The sequence below is a fragment of the Acromyrmex echinatior genome, chromosome 8, assembly GCF_024713525.1.
Source record: "Acromyrmex echinatior isolate Ae372 chromosome 8, ASM2471352v2, whole genome shotgun sequence".
Lineage (NCBI taxonomy): Eukaryota > Metazoa > Arthropoda > Insecta > Hymenoptera > Formicidae > Acromyrmex > Acromyrmex echinatior.
The window spans coordinates 587,896-610,513 of NC_141859.1; the positions used below are offsets into that span (position 1 = coordinate 587,896).

The 22,618-nt window shown below is 38.7% G+C and overlaps 1 protein-coding gene across 6 annotated transcripts in view; it reads right to left on the bottom strand.

The window, feature by feature from the left end:
* Positions 1–22,618, bottom strand: part of hth (Meis homeobox homothorax) — a 396,541-nt gene that overhangs the window by 350,915 nt on the left and 23,008 nt on the right. For all 6 annotated transcript variants that reach the window (XM_087408373.1, XM_087408369.1, XM_087408371.1 and 3 more), the window contains exons 2-4: positions 20,830–21,089; positions 12,954–13,095; positions 4,393–4,443 (exon numbers count right to left, since the gene is read on the bottom strand). In XM_087408373.1, coding sequence (XP_087264499.1) covers positions 4,393–4,443; positions 12,954–13,095; positions 20,830–20,960 — 324 coding nt within the window. In that variant the 5' untranslated portion in view covers positions 20,961–21,089. The remainder of the gene's footprint in view (positions 1–4,392; positions 4,444–12,953; positions 13,096–20,829; positions 21,090–22,618) is intronic.

Genomic DNA, 22,618 nt, shown 5'->3' on the forward strand with positions numbered 1-22,618 from the left:
ATCTCGCGATATATCGGAACCGTATCTGTTAGTTATTATCCAAAACAGATTTGACACTGCCGCGAACTTGCCGAGAGATTACAAAACGAAATCTTTACTATACAAAGTCCGGGTTACCGCGTTGCACAAGAAACGACGAATCGTCAAGCATGTATACGCATGTATATGCGCTACACAATTAATTTGAAAAATTAATAATGGAGTTATATACTAGGGTGTGTGCGTTATATATATGTAATATATATATGTATATATATATATATAAAATGCCGCTTCTTACCGCCCTCCTGCGTGCACCGCACCGCGCCACAAGTAAATCACGAAGGCGAGGTCCAACGTCCGGTCAGAGAGAGTAGAATGCCCTCGCGATAATAATTATTCTCCAAACGCAAGACTGGCAATTAGCATCTCATTGGCTTATTTCTCGCTTATGCTAATGGGAATATTATTTAAGCGCGTGCACGAGAAGGGTTGACCATCCTTTTCTTCCTCCCCCACTTCTTACTCTCGGTATCTCTCTTCGCTGCACAATCGGCTTCCTCTTGCACCCATACAATCTCACATATACAGTTTAGTGGCCCATCGCGTCGCGTCGCGTCGCGTCGCGTCGCGTCGCGTCGCGTAGCTTCGCATTGCTCGCTTTACCGCTTTCCGTTGCGCGAAACATGACGTCTCGCCGCGTCTTTCTTTCCCCTGTTCCGTTTACGACGCGTACTAAGGAGTAAGAAGCCGGGACACCACGCCGTTCTGTCCGCCCACGTGGTGTCTCCTCGTGCGGCTTCCCCGTTTAGCACCATCAGGAAATTCCCCACGATTTACTGGAACGTGGACGGCAGAGCCGTCTGAGAGCGTACGTATCGCTCCCTCGAACATCTGAAACCGCTCCAAGAGACCCTCGTGCATTTATTTTGGAAATCATTTTTTTCAATGAGTATTCTGTCACATTTTAGTCTATCCACGTTGTTGTAGCACGACAAATAAAAAAAAATTTTTTTTCTTTTAAATTAAAGAAATCCCTTCATAAAAGTATCCGAGAAACCGAGAAATATCTTTGTTGTTTCTCTTAAAACATTTGATTAACCATCGTTAATAGTTATTTTTAGATGCCCGTTGGTACATATGTATCTGTTTTAATATAATCGATGGTAGACGATCCAAGTGAGGTTTTGTTCTCGACTTTCTCTATCCGCATTGATTTTGTACAGCATAGTGATGACAATTGCGCCGAATTTGCTGCACTCGGAGTACTTTCATGCTCACTCAGCCGTGTATAATGGAAATACTAGAGAAGAGAACCGACAGAACTACCTCTTTACCACGCTACTGACCACTAACAACCAGCGAAGAAAACGGTAGAGTCTCACCACACTCGGCTCGGAAAGCAATCTCACTCGGCGACTTTTCCGTTCTGCGAAATTATCGGCAAAAAGGTTCATTCGATTGGCACAGGAGGGAGATCTTTGTCTCGGAGATAGAGAACGCGGTAGAAGAAAGATGACCGGAGGATGAGGAGAAGAAAAGAACTCCGGAGTTCAAGAGAATCGAGGAGGAAGAGAACGGAAGGTCGAAAGGACGGAAGGCGGCGGAAGGAAGAGAGAAAGAGGGTGAAGTGGAGACGAGGCAAAAAGCGCGAACGTTACGTGCCTCTTCTTTACGATAGAAGCTCATTGCTCGTAGATTGCGATTTGCCACGGACGTAATGAAGCCACGCCACCTTCCGCCGGCCTTCCTACGGTAACCGGTAAACAACAACGCGCACGGTGACTATACCGCATCGACGTGGCAATATATATATATATATACATATATATCTACACCGGCCTCGAGGAGATGTTCCTCCAGCGATCCATCGCGACAGGTTGGTAGACGATTCGACAATTTTTATCTGCCAAACCCATTAAACTTCCTCGATTTACTACTAGTAACACCTGCCAGGGCCAGCTTTTTGCAAATGCGCGTTGAGTGAGAGATAGCCAAGAGCAATGCACGCATAATAAGAAAGACAACGCAAACGTCGATAGACTTTCAACCTCGTGGCACAAAAATCAAGACATAAATCAATGATGAAACTTATTTTTAGGTGATTAATATTTACATCAAGAGAGAGAGAGAGAGAGAGAGAGAGAGAGAGAGAGAGAAAAGGAAAAGAAAAAGGTTACAGCAATAAATTAAAAAAAATTTCCAAAATACTATTAAGACTTTACATAACAATTGTATTAATTTTTAGATATTTTAGACTTTTCTCTTTTCTCAACTTGCATTAGTATTACAAGTAAATAAATAAAACATTTTAACATTATCCAGGTTCCTACACATCTATGCTAATATTTTTAAATAAGGTCAGTCGACAGTTGTGACAGTGACAGCCGTAAACGCAAGGTGCTGCCTTGCTCGAATATTTGTGACTCGATACGGTCGTGACAAGCCAGGTAACGGACGTGACGTTTCGAAAAATTGTGGGCAACAGTGCGAGGACACGCTCAACAAAATGCATTTCTCGTTACCATTCTATCTTTCTCTCTTTCATGTAAAAAATCAAAACAAGAGCGTAACAACAATTCGGCATTAGTTCAACATGTGATTTTGAGAAATATAGTACTCGTATATGTTTAAATAAAAACTGTCTATGGAGAAAAAAAGCCGAAAATATTTTCGCAAAAATAATGACGATAAAAAGTACGATCTCCACATATAACCCCAATAAAAATATATATTTTTCGAATATATTCTTGTTAAACGTAACTAATTGATTCTGAAAGACAGAACATGAGATAAATTTAATTCTATACACATATTAATTTAAATATAAATGATAGATACAATTTTTCCCCCCTGAAGTTCAACAATTAGTACAATTTATTATTAAATCTTTCTTCTCGTACATACTGTATACAATTCTATGACATTATTTAAACATTTTCCAACAAATATTTCATCAAATTCTTGTTAACTTTTTGTAATCCAATTTTGAATATGATTTAAATATTGTCGTATTTAAAATTTATTTTTTAAATATATTAAATTATATTCAATACATTTATGTATTTAGGTATACTTACGTCTAAACGCATTAAGACATTATTTTTAAGATAAAAAAAATATCGAAAACTTTTGCATATGTGAATAGATTCCAGAAAAAAACAGTGACGTTAGATTTTATCGAAATCACTTTTAGATAATTTCAAATTCTTTGTGGAAAATCTTGTGCAAAACACAATAAAGGCAAGAGATGGCAATGACTTCTCGAGGAATCCATAATGGCGGATCGGTCCTAAGTCTCCCTGACCATCGCTGCAAAGCCGCGTTCCTGCCCGATGAGAAAATACACGCTCCAAGTTATTTAAAAAACCCATTTCACTCCGTTATCTCGATCAGACAACATGAAGGGTCGCCTAAAATATTTTTTCCTCTATGTTCCGCCAAAGTTCCGAATAAAATAGTCACTCGCTCGTCAATGGAAACAATACTATACAACATAATTAGATCTTTAATTATTGCGTCATAAATTAAGACTAAAAATAACCTTTCGCCACAGTACTGTATCTATCCAGTAGAACCATAATGTAGCCATTTATTTAGTAAATAATGAAACTGTACATTTATTTCTTTTTTTTTTTTTTATTCAATCTGTTAATAAAGCAAAAATCTGGGATAATTGCAGATAGTTTCAACTATATTTAGGAAATGACAAAAGAATAGCATATGGCGGTTTGTTCTGGAAAGTTGGACGCACTGTTTTATCGTCCAGATATCATATAATAAATGTATCCGCCCTCGTGAAACTCCGAATTCGTGTTCCGACCGGAATAACGACGGATGGAAGCGCGCAACGATAACGCTCCGTTAATTATTCTACTCGTTGGGAGAAAAAAAAAAGTGTGGAACTCTGGCGTTGACTCGCGCGTCGTAACCTTACTTCCTGACTCGTTATTTCGTTGTTCAAGTCGGCCGACCGTATTTGAGTATCTCGACGGGCGATCGCTCGATGAAATTGAGCGATTAGACGTGCACCGGAGTCGTCAGGGAAAACGAAACGTGACTACGAGATTTCTCGCTATTTACACACCGTTAAATCGCATAACGCGGTTTTGCGGTCCAGTTCGTTCTCGAAGCATCCTCTTCTTTAATTATATGTATACACCTATAATTAATCGTCGATATTTCATCCAAACGAACGAGTCAGTCGTGTTTCGCGATTCTTGTTTAAATTCTCGCGTTTAAATTTGCACGAATTTTGCAATGATCTTCGTGACGGGAAAATGAGTGATTAGAAATGCCTGATGCACCGAGCATCGGATAACATTATACGTTATAGATGAGCGACGATGACATTGAGAGACGCAATGGATATGTCGCTTACACATGCAGACGAATAAATAAGGAAATACTCACCAGCGAGTCTACCTCCGGATCCGCAATGTAATACGGCTTCTCTTGTCTTATCTGTAACACATGTAAGTGCGTTAATAATTAGATCCAGCGTAATTGCGGTATTAAAGCTATACGGACGATCGTATCATCACATACATATACGCACACATAAGCACATAAGCACAACCAAACCCCGCGCCCCATACCGTCTTTCATCCTCATCTTCCCACTTCTTTTTTTTTTAAGCGATTTCCTTCGCGTGCTTCCTCTTAATTGGACCCCTACTGTTCAATTCGTACGTACAGAAACGGAAACGCGTCGGGGAACGCGATGGAATCCCGGCGGCAAATCGAAAAGGCAGACAGCAATAGAGGAAGTGAAGAAGCGGTGAGATTCTCGAGCATTTTCATGGCGCCGTACGTAATGTCCCAGTGAGAATGAAAACAAAACTTTCATATTTGGCATTTGAATTATTTATTTTACGTTATTTAAAGGAAGGCAAAAGGACGACTAATCTCTTTTCAGCATCAAGATCAAAATATTAATGTTCGAGCCGATAATATGAGGTTAGAGATCTTATCGTTGTCTCTTTTTCTCTTCTCTCTCTCTCTCTCTCTCTCTCTCTCGTTGTGAGATCAATTACGTTTACCGCTGAAAAAGCATAAGCTCTCTATACAAATAAATTGTCAAAATAAATTAATCAGAAAAGACAGATAGATATTTCTTTATTTTGTTTCTCCTCGTGTTCTATATTTTACTTTACAAAAAATTAACGAAGATTCTTGAAGTTATTATAACATCGTTTGTTACCCGAGATTGAATACATTAACAGACCCAAAGGGACTTCTCAGACGGATTGAATGACTTCTCTCTTGCGGTGTCGAAAGTGTCGGAAGAGTCGAGAAATGTGAGATTTAGTTGCTTCTCTATGAAAGAAAAAACTTGGGATAATGAAATATTGTCCGCACGCACGAATTCCCAGTCAAGAGCGCGTATTCATGAGCTAGAATTCTGAATGAATTCTCGAGCTCTCCTGTTCCAATGTATAGATAATAAAGGCGTTTCATACGACAAAAATACTGTCAATTGTAAGTAAGGGAGATAGGAAGGAGGACAGTTCTTACATGGCCCTGTCATCGCGCTTTTTCGAGCAGTCTCCGAGCAGCGAGGTAGCGCCATGCAGGTAGGCAAGATTACAAATTATAAATAGCCTGTTCCGTCTTCTGCGTATCCCTACTTTCTCTTACTTTTAATTCTTTATACACAATTTTTCCTCAAGCGATAGTTGTTTATACACTAACACGTAGAACTGATGCATCTATAAAAAAAGTTGGCAACAATTGGAGAAATAAAAAAACACACACAATGTCTAAAATAAATGAGAAATGGGAAAATTGACGAAATTAGTCAGCGTTTAATTCTACAATAGTTGCACAACTTATTCCATCTCTAGCCTGCATCGTTTGTATAACAATAAAAGAAATAACATCTTATTGAAACAGTGACGTAATATAGATTTCCGTAAAAGGAAAAAGCGCGGTATCATCGTACGATGATGGCGGAGGAAATCGTTCTCGTACGAGAATGTTCGATGAGAAAACAAACATCGATAGATGCGTATAGGAACGTCAGCTTTTGCTGGCTGTCAGGCGCATAACTCAACGCGCGGCGGAGGCGGTAAAAATATTGTGCGATAATATTTAGAGAATGCTCTCGTTCCGGCACGCGGGGTGTCTGTTCGGGGAAGGGGGGAGGGGGGAGGGGGCGACCTCGTGTGCACGTACGAACATCACATGGAGGAAAATACACATGTGTATTGCGTACGTGGTGTGCGCCGATCCTGCCGAGAGATATACGAAGCAGCTGCTTTGGAGGCTGCTGCTGTTTGCTGCTCTCTTGCCTCTACTATTGCTGCCGCCCCCTCGAACCCTTTGTAAAACTCTTCCCTAATTCTAAGCGGTTGGAGAATTCTAAGTAGACTGGAATGCGTGTGACACGAGCGAAAAATTTTTCCAATTTCTTTTCGTTTTTATTTCTCAATATTAAATACTCTAAATGGTATTGTACAACGTTAATAAGCTTCAAAAAAATATGCTTTTCACTTAACACAGTTGCGTTCATAATTGCGAAAAATTTTATGCAAATAAAAATGAACAGAAATAATAAAGAGAAATAAATTTCAATATTCTATTCAGCAATTTTCATTATTTTAATTTTCTCTCGTACATCTTGCGATAATAATGTAATTTTTAATTATTAGAAAAATAACAACGTTATGTCAAATATATTACATTTGACCTGTACATGTTTCCTGGAGTCAAAAAAAAACCTTCACTTTTTCTAATTTTCTCTCTCTCTCTCAAATAATGAAATCCAATTTAACATGAATCTTCTAACAAAAGAATAAAATAGAAGAATAAGATTTCTTCCGGGATATTATATAGAAAAAAAAATAGGATTATAACAAAAGACTTTCTTGGATTTTCTTGGACTAGTTGATTTCTCTTATATCCGTTACAATCGTTAAAGTAAATATGTCTGCAAGTTCTTCACGCATCGTTAATTCGTGTGTAGCAGATTAGAGAGAATGTAACAAAAATGGACTTTTCACAGAAATCGGCAAACATCAGAAAGGATGTTCTACACAATAGCACAAATGGTTCTAAGCTTTGGAATGACTCTAAGCAAATTCAAGAAAATTTGCAGACGTAAATTTTCCTTTACTCGCTTTGATAAATCTACAATGAATATGTTACAATCCCTTCAAAAGTAGAGATATGCGTGAGAGAGAAAATTAATTAAATTAAAAACTATCGTTTCTATTCAATCTACGTACAATGTTAAAGTCCGCTTTCAAAATATTCTTTTCAGTGTAAGCAATTAACATGATTGTGTAAACTATCCAAAGTACTGAATACAATTCGACATTTAAATTAGTGAGAATTAATGAATGATTCTAAGTGATACGAATGACTGCACGGCACGTGTTTTTGTAAACGACATGACACGAGCGAGCGTCGAGTCGCGAGGAGGAGAACCGGCAGAGCGCGTGATACCGCGTGATCGCTATTGCGTGGTAGCAACACGTCAAAACGGGGAGATATTTACGCTAGAACGCGATAATTGCGAAATTGTAGCACGGCAAGACCGCTGGCGATAGTCGTGCGGCTCGTAACAACAGGATTAAACGTGTATACACGCCTGGTGTTGAAACAATTAAAACGAGAAAATCTGAAACGCGTCGGAAATGCACAAATCGAAATAGTTCTAGAAAGCTAAACTTACAATGGATCGAAGTGATCCTGAAATATGTTTTGTTTCGCAAATATTCGCACCGACGCGACGCGACGCGACGTTTAAGTCTTAATGATCACATTAATCAAGAACTTTTAATTACATACAACATCAGGTGTGGAATTTTTATATTGCACGTAAAAATATAACAAAAGTACCGTGTATGACTTTTCTCTCTCTCTCTCTCTCTCTCAACTGCTGAAAATTTCATGATAAAATAACAAATTTGAATTAAATATCTTTAATTTAGAATTTTATTAAATACACCGTTTTAGTTACATTTTAATATTCGATTAATTTCTAATTAAGATTTGATGATCACTGTAAATATAGTCTAATTCACCGCGAGCATTGCGATAACATCGGATAATGGAAAACCGGTTCGAATATAACCTACCTACACTAACGAGTTTTACGTGGGTTTCGTTTAGTTAATTGACCTCGAATCTTAAAATCGAGGCATCTCGATAGCGCAGTATTTCTCGTAACGGCTTATTAATTCTTTCTTTAGATCACATTATAACGTATTATCAATGATTTTCACATAAAGATTTCTTAATGTAAAAACAATTTGATGAATATAGCATTTTAATACATGGGGTCCTTGAATCATGAAACTGAACAGAAGGAAGTCAATAAATGTCACAGAAGAATGAGAACTGACAGCTTTGAATAGAATGCATTCATCTAGTAATCATCATCAATGCAGGAACAGCATTTTATGAGGGTTTAATGTTACTAGAGATAGGTGCATTCTAATTATACCAATAAATCGCTACAGGATCTTTCTTCTCCGGTTCTCTCGCTCACCTCTTTCTTTCCCTGTATTTGTGAGCACGACACGGAATCGAGATATCATGATGAGTGTCCGCACGCCTACGTCTCCATATTCAGTACTTTGGCAGTTTCGATTCATTGTTCAAAACACAATTAAGTATACAAAAGAGAGAAATATCTCACCCATGGCTAATAATAGCAATACGTCATGCCTTACCGATGGGCATATATAAATTATTAAAAATTATTTAGAATACCTATAAATAAATAACTTTCTTAAGCTCGTACACATAATGCTTGACTGTCTCTCGTGTTTCTATCGTTGAACGGTAGAAAAATAATATTATTAGATTTATATAACATGGTTAATCATAGATTTCCTTATGCAACAAAATTCTTTTAAAGTCAAGTCTTTATAAGTGGATAAGTATGGATCAAGGGCTTTTATTCATAGTCGAGCGAACATCGCGACGCTCATTTAACCGGCCAGATTCACGTAAAGGTCGGATGCACGGCTGTGAGGCGGCGAAGCGCAAGTAAATTTTTCGCCGGCGATGATCGCGAGAAAAAAAACGAGATGCCTCTTTTGACGGATGAAAAAAAGGTGCAACAAAGGCACAGCGTAACGTAGCGCAGCGGGGGTACACCCGATGGCACGTTGCAGCCAGGCAACGATGTTGAAGGTAACGAGTGTGCACGCGCGCGCGTACCAAGAAGGAGAAAGAGGACGAAAAGTTCATGGCGAGAGAGAGAGAGAGAGAGAGAACGAATATAGAAGGGCAGAAGAGGGCATGGAAGACTGGAACATCGCGGTGTGCCCCCATAGGGCACACGATGCGTGGACCGCAGGGAGGGGGGGAGGGGGGGATAATAGTGGACCCATTGAATAGATCAATTTACAATGGCAGAAAATGAGCAGTTCCCCACTCCCATCTTGCATCGTATGCCCCTCTCGATGCCTCTCCGGTCCCCCTCCTGCCATCGCCGCGCCGGCTCGACTCTCCACACTTCGGTGCTTCTCACGACTCCGACCAACTCCGACGACCGCCGTGGTCGGGCCCCAACTGAAAATCGCGCATGCGCCATGCCCCACGGCAGCCATGGCGCATGCGTGCGTGCACGCACGCATGCACGCACGCACGCACGCATGGTACGCACGCAACGAAACGCAAAATAATCCCGCGCACAGCATGCGGCCCTTTTGTCGTACGGCCCTATCGCCGCGACGCGGCGGTACTGATACAAGGGGGTGAGAAGGGGACATCGAGGGATGCGAGGGCATGGCTCACACGGCACGCCTCAGAAACCGCCGCAAGAGGATTGTCACCTGCTTATCTGCCGACGTGCATCGCGTGTTTTGTGTGTGTGTGTGTGTGTGTGTGTGTGTGTGTGTGTGTGTGTGTGTGTGTGTGTGTGTGTGTGTGTGTGTGGTGTGTGCGTGAAATCTACGCGCCTAGTGACGGCCTTCAAAGGCAACGCTCGCTTGAATATTGATGCTTACAAAGTGTTGATTTGAGATGTAAGATACATTAGAGATGCACTTTCGCGTAAAAGAAAACAGATATTCCTAGAGACGATTGCATGGAACGCGCAAGAAAGAAAAATGGGATACGTTGATTTCAATTCAGTTAAAGTAGTTTCAAATTAATTTAATGCAAAGCGAATTATAAATTATTAAAATAATTATCGATAAAATATAGTAAACTAAATTTTAGTTAAATGATAAATTAAATATTAAATTAAAAATAGTCTTCGAATTTTCAAATGACAAATGCTAAAAATTAATGTATCACACACATTGAAACAAGAAGAATATCTGATTGACGTAATAAAAGTGACAATAATCAGTTGACAATTATATATAAACTAATTATAAATAAATGTTTTATTTAGCATAATATTATATGCACTCTAAATACTGTATAAAATTTTAATTATGATAAAATGTAACACAATTTTCTTTTTAATAGTTTCATCACTTTCATTTATTATTAATTATATCCATTTCCTTTTCCACGTGCACTGTATTATTATTAATTTATCGTTATTAAAAAATCAGGATATATGTACATATATATATATATATATATATATATATATATATAGAGAGAGAGAGAGAGAGAGAGAGAGAGAGAGAGAGAGAAGAAAAGACTACATGACTGCCAATTTCTTTGATATTCTACGAGTTTAATTACGAAACTAAGTTTGACGCCAAGAGGGAAAAAGAAAAATATTCGAGTAAAAAACGGGATCAAATTGAGGCGATATACACGCACGGCATCGTCGCGGAATAAAACCGTTCCGTAGTCATAAGCATTATTTTTCGCGCGTTTTGAAACGCACCTCATGGTGCGCCTTATTAAGATGCAAATATCATGTCAGTTTCGCAATGCCGCCGGGTATCTTCGACGATATACACCAGTGTATAATAACGTCGACGCTAGTTCGTAGATAAATAATATAGAAACGCGCGAGATTCGCGATTATCATCATGTTCCGCTTTCTCTATATGAGGAAAAAGAGCTGAAGAAAAAGATACACGTTCGATTATCTCGAAAATCTCGATACGCCGGAAATTTGGAGCGTTCTTATCGTCTGGTGCTTTTCGGCATCAACAAGACAAAATAATGTATACATACGGGTCGCCACTTTATCCTACCTCGCGCCGAGGCTTAACTCTTATCGTTATCTCAGCATAGCGTTGCTCAAAGCCACTGCTACCGTATTACCGACACCCTATATTTAGATGTAAGACTTGATGAAGTTCTTTTTCTTCCAGCGATAATAACGCGAAAGTGAGCGAAATCGAAAGTGAACGTAAATCATTCGCAAAATTCTTATGATCGTATATCTATTGTGCAACGATACTGTTAAAACATATTATCTATTACTTTGGTCAAGAATTTGAATTAATGATGCATCGTGCATAATATAAAATCCTACGGTATCGGTTCGGTCGCATAATGCCACATGAAAATAACTGGAGGTTACAGCTATCTAACGGTGCAACGTAAATGGGTCCGATACTCTTCAATCTAAATGTGCTGAATTCGTTTGCATCGCTTCACCATAAGCAAACGAACATGATAACATTTTTATTGCCCGTTCTGTCGCTTCAACTTAATATGTCGTCGTGAATGCTATATTTCTAGAAAATTACGTAAAAAAAAAAAAAAAAGAAAAAAGAAAAAAGAAAAAAGCAGGCAAAAGTGAGTTTTCTTCGTAATATAAATTTTACTTCATTCGAAATATCATTTTTGATTTATTTCCAACTCTAATCACATTTCTCGTGAAAGAAAAAAAAATTTATTATTCCCAGCGTAAACCGAGAGATTACGGATAATACATATCGTATAGTTGAATATATCAACGCTTAGTTACATAAGTCATTAATTAGTTCAATATCTTTGAAGTAGAGCACTTTGAAGCACTCGAATAACAGGAAGAAAACGTGACACTTTCAAACATGAAATATTCATTCTTTTACTTTCCTACTATCGAACAGCATTAGTCGTTCTAACCCATGTATATCACGTTATCGATGCAAATGTGTCTGTGGCGAGCAAATTATCTAGAGAAAACACGCGGAAACTCGCATTGGACTGGTATACTTTCCGATTTCCGAGACCTTCGAATAGACCTACGTGCGCGATCTGGCACGCAGACGCAGAGGCAAAATGGTATGTTTTAAAAGGTCCAAATCGTTTCACGGCATGCGGCCCCATGGGCTCTCGAGTTACCTACGCGTGTCCTTGGGGGGACCTGCCTCAGGTGAGCCGCTAGAGGGAAAGAAAAAATAGGAAGACTGAAGCGAGCGAGCGAGCGGGCGAGTCTTCTGCTTCGTAGCTAGAAGCAGAGGTCCGTATACCCAGGCCCCAGGTCTTTCAACGGTAATCCTAAAAATAAGTCCCACGGATAGGCAGGGTTCTTCTTCTTCTTCCAGGCTTAAGACACGCTAGCGAGTCTCATGCGTGGATCTACTGTTTTTCGGGACGGAGACGAAACGCGCGTCCTCGTGACTGGCCTCCTCGGGCCAAGGCCCGAAAATCCCTCCGGGACATTCTCTCACGGAAGAATCGTGCGACAAAGTTCGCCGAACAAAATTGCTAGATTTTCGCAAAGATTTCGTCCAAGGATCTTTTAAAACATACCAAGGGATAATTTTTAAGAGCAGCTCACAATTATAACTGTTATGACTATATTTAAAAAGTCCTTTTATTTTTAAGTCACTCTCGAGTGAGTCAGTCTGCAGGTAAAAAATATCATGTCGATCATATACGATCATTTATTAATTGTAAATTTGTGCCCATGTAAATTTGATTTCCAAGAAAAACTATTTTCCATTATACTCTATATTCTATTGACAAATTCATAAATCTGATTGTGATAATATTACAACAGCGTTGTATACTCACGTTGAATAAAAAAGGGTTCGCCGATGCGATATCACATACATAGCCCATACATATAATCTTTCTTTATATATTATATTTAATATTCTGTAAACTTACTTGTTTTGAGAAAACGGCAATGTCCTCGTTGAAGCTTTCTGACGAACAAACATCACCACCGGCCACACCAGGCTCGCGCGGTGTACACGTTGCCAACTCGCACTTTTCGAATATGAGTGCGAGAAGCGGGAACAGGGGGTGTCTGAAAGAAGAAGTGAGAGAATACGCTTAAAGATAACGGGAATAAGTTCAAGATGTGAGTGAGTGCGCGAAGAGTGCGGCAGATACGCGCGCATTATACTAACGGAGCGTACATCGCAAAGCAGCGCCGATCTCGGTAAGCATGCTAATTAACGCTGCAATCTTTCGAGCTTCTGGCCCGATTCATTTCTGCGAAGAGACGATAAATTATTATCCGATCCTCGCGATATTACATAACGACGAGCCTTTCGCCGAAAGCCTCCCTGCGAAAGGAGGAACGCGCGAAAATCTCCAACGGAACAAACTTGGCGTTCACGAATGTAATTAATTAAGATCGATATAATTAGCAGACGCATCGTGCGTGCGTGTATGTAGTCACAAGAAATGTACGCAGTAATAATGCTTCTTCGTGACGACAAGAGTAGTCTTAAAACGATAGACTAATACACTCCATACCCTAGGCCTAAGGGCCTTCCCTTTGCCGAAGAGGTCTCCTCTTCGCGAGTGTTTTGGATGTTCGTGGTGGTGCCGGATGTCCGTAAATAGCGTTTCCCGAATCGTCGAGGCGTGGCCCGTGCGAAAAAGCGATCTGAATCGACACAAAGTCTCGTCCGCACGGCGGTAGACCGGCAGCACCACGTTTTTCTCTTATCCGCGTAGCGTTTTTCTCTTATCCGCGCGTGACCGACGGGGTGGGCCGCCTGTTAGCGCTACGAGGACGCAATTAACTCGGACAACCGTGGTGGCAGAAGAAGCAAAATCCGGCGTGAAGCGCTTAACCGAAAAGCAGGGGACTACTACTTTACTGCTATCCGCGTGGAAAAAATTATTCCGACGCCTTTACACAACCATTAGATTTCGCTCCCTACATTTCGTTACGCGGAATTTCTTCCGAATGACGTTACACGCGGAAATCCAAGGCTTGAGATTAGCTAATTACATATTTCTCATATACGTATTGTACACTTTCCTACGTATCACATTGGCATTTTTCCGCTCGAGCGCGCATTTTACGCAAAATAATTTTGTACTTTATTTTCTGTAAGATACTTATCAGCAGTAATCAAAGAATACACACAACTTGCACTATTTTTTTCCCTATAGCTCAATTTGTAATTTATTCGTGATTCGTGAATACTGTATATAAGTATATCTCGAAACAAATTGAATAATGATGAAGAATAATCGATAATAACGAAGAAAGGATGGATCTCTCTTGCCAATAATAATCAGGACAAAATAACACGTTCGTGTGTTCGTGGAAAATCGCGAATTCAATGGAAAGGGCATGCTAAATAATGAAAACAGTCGCAAATCGTTCTTTCCGCTAGGATAATTTCGACTTACGTTGTATATGTTTTATCGACCGACACGATAAATCCAAACACGCATCTAAAGATACCACTCAAAATTGAACTACATTAATAACACATCGATACGAATCATTTAAATTAAATTCAATTAATTGGTTTTTCAAATAAAAAAAAGTTAAACATAAAATGGCTAAACATTAATAAATAACTGTATTTATAATTAAAACCTAATAAAATATGCAAAGTGCTACCAAAAAAAAATTATTTATCGATTCTTAAAGTAATTCCAAATAAAAAGAGAAAGATAGAGAGAGAGAGAAGGAGGAAGAAGAAGAGAGGGGAAAAAATGGAAAAAGTTATACCACTCGATACGACGTAATATTTCTTTATGCGTATAAGCGCATGTTACATGTAAAGTACGGTTACCGATGCAACATTAGGAGGATAAGATAAGATTAGGCTGGTGCCTGTGCAACCAGAGTCTTAATATCGGGGTTTAAAGCTGACACAATTCTATGACGCTCTGGAATTATTTATTTATTTATTTATTTATTTAATATATGACTACTTTATTATAACGTGCAACGCTCACAGAGAAATTTTTCTGTTTAAAGTTTACATTACACATTGAATCACTTATGTATATGAAATGTAACCTTAGCGCAAAAGACGGACGTATTTACCATTTGCAGCTATGCAAATGCAATTGACGTCATTTTGAAGTTAAACGAAGCTTACATCAACTTCTAATTTGCGTTCGTATCATTAACATTTTACTTTAGAATTTGTCAAACGATCAGTCGTATGTAAATTAGAGACACAGGTGGACAAGAGATGATAAGAGTGTACATGTAATCTAAATACAACCCACAAAGTAAATTTCTACAAAACAACGCGTTTAATTTGTATGCACGTTTATTTCAGATGACTGTTACCGAATACAGTATTTGCAATTGACAGTGCTATTCAACAAATTACGCACAATTATCTAAAATATCACAGCAACTAGAAAATCCCTCGAAACACACTCGTACATTTTCTTTATCTCTTTTAAAGCAAGCTCGACTTTTAAAGATCTCAACACAATAATTAATAAATGGAAAAAAATATAAAATCTTTATCTTTAATAAGTTTTACAAATAAATAAATCATTAAACACATATAACGCTATATAACTTTATATTCATATATAAATAGGCTATATCCTTCTGTATATTATTGACATTATTGTATATACGAGATGTATGACGACATAGTCGGTTAAAAGTGACCATTGACACGGATTTTTAGCTCGCGGCTCGTCCCGTTCCATGGGGTTATACAATTTCAAAGACGGCGATGAAACCCTAGAGGGGTCTCGGCCCTCGAGAGGTTCAAGGGAGAGGAGAGGGAGAGCGGCGCGAACGTGGTAGCCGCCAAGGTGGAGGCGTTGTGTGCGCATGGTAGCGGGTCGCGTCTCGCGGCGTGGCGGACATAAAACGATTCGGAACGAATTTCGACAAATTGACGTGGCCGCCGCGAGCAACGTACTCTCCTGCGCGCCAACCTAACCGAACGAACCACCGACCACCACACTGAACGCGAACCGACGACCAGGCGAAAAAAAGTCCCGTCGACTTTACCCCTTTCGCCCGCCACCACCGCGGTATGATCTTACCTAGAAGTCTTTTCTTGTTTTTTTTCTTTTTCTTTTTCTTTTTTTTTTGCTTTCTCCTTGTCCATATCTCTATCGCCTCTACTTGCTGCGGTTCCTCCTCGGACTCTATCCCCAGCACTACGGACCGTCCACCACCGGATAATCGATTTAACGCAACGTCGCGCGGTAATTGTTAATTTAGATTTTTCGCTCGCTCCCAGCTCCGTATTGAAAGCTCTTCTGTCTCCTTCTTATACTTCTAATGAGATCCAAAAATGGCAAAACGCGATTCACGAGATCGTTTTCGAGTAGATTAGGAAACGTTTAAAAATCTTTTATTCGCATGGAATAAAGTAATGTGATAATTTTTTTGATAGAATAAGATTTGTTTTGAATTGTCGACGTGTGCGATCTCACCAATCTCGCTTAGTGGCTTAGTATTTTCTCAGGCCTCGCGAAGCCAATCGGATGCCACCACAGTTTCCCCTTTTATATGACGCGGTCAGGAAAACCATTGAGTGCGTTACGAGCCGCGATTGAACGTGGCGGTACTTTAAGTGCACGTTTCTTGAAAACGCGGTCGCGCGCGGCGCAACAACAAAGTGCAACGTCGATGACAAACGACGGGCAGAAACGAGGTGTCAGAATGACGGGACCGCAAAAGGTAATGATATGATTGGACCGTTGTACGCCGTACGGGGGATGTTTGCGGTTTTGCGGTTTCCGCCCCCTCAAATCGACGCCTCTTCCCTCTTTTTCCTCCCCCCTCTCTGTCTCTTTCTCTATGCCTCCCCCGCTCTCTCTTTCTATGTCTCTTATTGTTGCGCACAAACATCGTCAATTTCACGCTTTGCCGCGGTTTACGATTTGCTAAACGACAGCGACGCGTTTTCGCGCGCATGGCTTAATTTTGTTAGCAGCGTTGTAATTTCGAGAGTGTCTTTCCATTTTGTCACAAATGCGAAAAGCCATCACGGATCCTGGACCACGATCAAAATACTAGTGTGCGTAATAAAATACTAGTGTGCGAATAGAATAAAACATGAATCCTCTCGAAACGATAAATCGAAAGAAAAAAAAGATAAAAATCAAAAGAAAGCCGAAAATGATAAAATGATACGTAATTATTCCAAATGCTTATAAAAAGCATTTTAACAAGAAATTACTAATTTCTACAAGATTCATTGTAGTAGGAAGCTCATTACGTAAATAAATTCGCGATGTTTATTAATAGAAGTCAAATAATGTTTTCATGCTAGAAAAAAATTTTCAGTAGTCTCCAGAATTAAATAAATTTCATGATATAAGAGACAAAATAAATAATCATTTCGAAATTTTATTTTAATTTTTAATTTGTAATTTATTATTGTTGAGGGGATTCTAAAATCCATACTTACGAAATAGTAGTCTACAGACTAGTAGTTTGCACGAAGAAATATGGACGGGAATTCTTAGAATTGGACGTAAACATTTAATTAAAACGTTATTGTTATACAAAAATTTATGTGTATATGTGCGTGAGATACTTGCGATGTAGTATATGTAGTGATATGTTTAGATATATCAGTGACACGTAAATCATCTGTGCCTAAGTCCTACTTACACTATGATTTATTGCCTTTAGAATCCCCTTAAATAAAGAAATATAAATAATAATTAATGTAAGATTTTTGCAGCTTCTAAAATCTTTACATTTAAATAAATAAATCATTGAGATTTTAAAAAATTTTAAGAAAATTACAAATAAATACGTCTGTACGTTTCTTTTAAATTATTATTCCCATAGAAGATGACAATTATTCGCATTCTTTCGTATAGGAGTCCAAAATTGTATCAATTAAATCGTCAATTGTAAAAATAATATCTATAGTTTTTATTATTTCACCAATCAATCGATAATTGAACGATAATGCTTCTCCATCCGTCAGACGATAAATTGTCGCTCGGATTTGCGTAAGACTCGCAAGACATCTAATCCGTAAACGACCCCTTGCATAAGCCGCCAAGATTCTAGTGATTGGTTAGTTTCATCTTCAAGTTATATCCGGTTCTTACGTAAAACTTCACTAGGATAATCTCGACGTCATGATAAAAAAGACTATTAGATACAAGATTCTTTCTTCATATTATTTCAAACATTTATGAGACAAAGCCACATTAAATGTATTACTGTACAATATTTTTTAATTGCCAAATTAAGAGATTTGTACTATGTAAGTATATTATTTAAATATTATTATGGAAAATTTAGTGAAAAGCGTAATATAAAAATCGTATGTTATTTGTGGATATGTGAAAAAAATTAATAAAATATAAACCTCTATATTCTTATTTTATTGCAAACGTCAATACGTTAGTAAGATTCATCTTTATACATTTATGCAACTTGTTTTAAAAATCATCCTGTACGATAAAAAAAAATGCATTAAGATGTCCCTGACTTTTTTCTCTTTACTGTGCCTCATTACATTCGAGCATGAGCAGCATCAATCTCCTCGCACGTGGAAAGCCCCGCGCACTTTAATAGACGAATTAATCGACTCGGATGAAACATGAGACAAAAATGGCTACGGACTCTGCAATTGAACGACTCAATCCGATCTTGCCAAAAGCGTATTCTATATAAATCGGAATACATTGTACCCATAGACGCGAATATTTTTAACATACAATTTTTCTTCCATACGCAGCACGATCGGAAAGAAACATACGTGCCACAAATATTCCCAAACGAAATAGAAAAATGTACGTTTCAAAAGATTCAAATTTCGTAAATAATTGAAAATTATTTAAAATACTTTTACTTATTTTTTGTCAATTTTTCAAATAAAGAAAGTTAATTGAAAATTTATTCCAAATTTATCTTCGACGCCTTTCAATTAATCTTCCAAATAACCGAGACATAAGATATCGCTATATGATAGAGAGAAGCAGGGGTCTTCTCAACACAACACAACACAACGCAACGGCGAGGCACGGCGAGGCACGGCAGGGCAGAGCAGGGCGTGCGTACACGCACCGAAAGCGCTTGTTCTAGCACGCCGGAGCGGCGCTGTTCCGAGAAAGTTGTGGAATCTCCCGTTCGGGTCGGACCGGGGCACACGACGAATGGACAAATTACAGGGTGCACGGAATAATGAGGCTCCCGTTCTAGGACGTACATCAGAAATCGGGGCATCTCGCGGCTATAAATCACGCGGAACACGGCCGCCGAGCCGCTCCGTAAAACGGCCAATTGACGTGTTTCAGCTTGTACGAACGATGCGCGTGGCACGAGCTGCTATACGGCTACAGCTATAATGATGTAGAGGAAAACAAATACAGGTATCTTAAACAAAATATAAAAATGGGAAATAAGAATAAAGAGAAATACTACCTACGTATCACGATATGCGATAATGGATTTTTTTTTTGCATACATTCTCTATACTTTCTCTATACTGTGTACTGTACACTTTATATGTGTAATTTTGCGGTAATTTCTTATTAAATTTACATATATATTGCTACCAAGCTCAGGCGAGAAATTTGCGTATAAAAACAGTATAACGTATTGTCGCCACAGAGGAACGGAAAGTATCGTTAAGCCGGGGACAACTCGTTGAAACGTGGTTATCTCTCGAGTTAACCATATGGTAATGATATTCTGTCCGACTTTGCGATGTATCACAAAAACGATATCGCGCGTGATATACGGAAAACTGAATACGCTACTTCGAAATGTAACGTCAATATTATGCGTGATTGAGAATCCTAATGACAGTCTGAAACTATCGATACATTGTCTTTTGATATTTTTAGTAATTTAGCAGCCAGACTTTCTGCTCGGTACACGGATATTTTCTTATTCACAATATAATTTCAGTATAGACTATGTATGTAAAGTATCATGAAAAATTCAATAGCATTCTCGTATTTTCTTAGTAACATAAATTATTGATGTCATTAATTCTCGAAAATGATAGACATTTTAAATTGCTTTTCAACTCATATTTATATTTATTCCGTTATAATACAATATTTTACTCAATGCAAACATCTACTGTTTAATAATAATCTAAATGCGAAAATATTTCTTTCTAAAAAAATAACAACTATAATATCGAAACGTTCTGTAATAACTTTACAGATATACCGATATGCTTATTCTCGATATAGCAACTCTATTACCAACCGGAAAGAGAAAGAAGAAGGCCACCTTCCTTTCGAAAGCGCGGGAAGAAATCATGGCGATCTAGCCTCAACGACTTGTCTGTTACGGGCAGTTGTTGAGGCAGGTCGAGTAGACCGATTCAGAAAATCAAATGGCCACGACGAATTTATGTGCATTTCAAGTTTATCCGGCGATTGCTCTCGCACCTGTTTCTCCGGTTTCTCGCTAAAACATCCCGCTTTAGAAAATGGAACATTTATCGATACGTACTTTTATGCAAATTTGACAAGTAACGATAGAGACAGATTATAACATAACACATAATCATCAGCGATTACCACAATTATTAGGTGTTGTCGTGCACTTGTATTCAAACCTACATAAAGTTATTGTATCGTAATTGAAGGATCGTCGTAATGTTAGCTAAAATGTGCATAATATCGCGATAGCTGTATTTAGAAGTGCTACACGACTGCGTTCGTCGCGTGGTTATCACCACGCAATAATACTCGTTTTACTGATCGGCACCGCATTGCGCGACACTTTCGACACGTCTCCGTATCCGAGATATCCGATAAAATATATATATATACATATATTATATATGAGAAAAATGTAGAAAATCTCACTCACCCGTATATGGCGTCCTTATCACGTTTGTGGACATCGGGCACCGCGGAGGCTGCGGCCGCAGCTGCCGCCGCGAGAACATGTTGTGGAGGCTGAGGAGGAGGCGGTGGATATTGAGGGTGGGCTGGACCCATCCCTCCCAAGTGTGGGCTATGATGGAGACCGGGAACACCGCGGGCAGTACCATGTGGATCGTATAGCCCTGCGCCTCCACCGCCGCCACCGCCCTCGAGGTAACCCCCGTGCAGCCCGCCATCATCGTACTGCAACCACAAAAATAAAAAATTATAAAAATTATGAAAATTTTACAAACTTTAACCAAGTATAATGTACTTATTTATATATTCGTATATTTATCAATTTGCTTTTTCTTATTCAATATTGCCTATCAATAATCGTACATATATAGGTATGTTCTCTCGATTTAGATATACTTGAAATAAGATTGTTACAGCTTCAACTTAAAAATATTGCTTGCAATTATCTGTTAATATCGTAATCTTCGGGTTTCTTTCCTATTTAAATATAGGTACTGTCTATTCTGGCGTTGGCTCGTAAATTTAGAATCACGCGTTTATAACGATTGACGCAAGGACTCGGAGTGCACACGTGGATAGAGAACGTTCAAAAGGTGACACGGGAAACTACTACTAGAATGTCACGTATTTTTTTAAGCTTTTTTTTTAAGCTTGTAACAATCGTAGCTTCACGACTTCAAGTTCGTAAAACAAGCGTCAAGCCGGCGCTTCTAAGAAACAGTAAACTACCATGCGTTTTATAGTTATAGTATCTATGTAATTGCAATGCAATTAAATTTAGGAAATAAAAAGTTTTATGTACACATCATCGATATACACTGAGCGGTTAAAATTCAACTTATCGTTAGTTAAAAGTAATAGAATATATGACGTGAAACAATAATTCAATTAAACCTATTTAAAAATTTGAAATTTCAATAATTCTTAGAAAGCGAGTAATTAATTTTAATTCTTGCTTTTAACTAAAAACTTCATTAATTTACCAGATATTTCAAAATGTAATCTATCCTACTCATGAGATAATGGAAGGTTACCTTATTGTATAATGACGAAAGAGAAAATGCTTTTAATTTGATATTTCGAAAGACACAAACACTTATTGGAATTTTTTCGTGGGATCACGATTGCCAACTTTTTCGTCGTTACATTATCACTGTGAAAGAAAAAGATAAGATTTAATCATCGTTGAAGAAATAATTAATTACGTACCACCGTACGACCGGTAATAAATAACCGCGTATTTCAATTACGCTTAACCGCACCGACCTTCTAGAATACCGCAAAAAAGGGCAAGGCCTGATGATTTCTAGCAATAAAGTTTTCGCGCAAAGCTGATGGATGACAAACAAAAGTGCACTAATTGTCAGATAAATTCGAACGTGTATCATCGGTAGAACAGAGAAAGAGAGAGAGAGAGAGAGAGAGAGAGAGAGAGAGAGAGAGGAGGGGGGAGGAGAACTTGATAGGTGGAAACCTGGAGACTCACTTCAATCGATCGCGATCGCGATCGCGATCGGTTAGTCGGTCAGCCGATTGAGAACGGAAGCAATGATTTTCCCGGCGTCCTCCAAGCTCGCGGCTTGTCACGTCAGTCTGCACGGGAACGAAAGCAAGCCGATTATTATCGTTAATTACTTAATTCTAGCGTTGGGCTCAGAATGCCGCGTAATTTCGTCGCGAAAACAAGAACCGGCGAGAATTTGCGATTATCAGTCGCAGCAAGTGGGAACATGTGATTCGATACAATCCGGAAG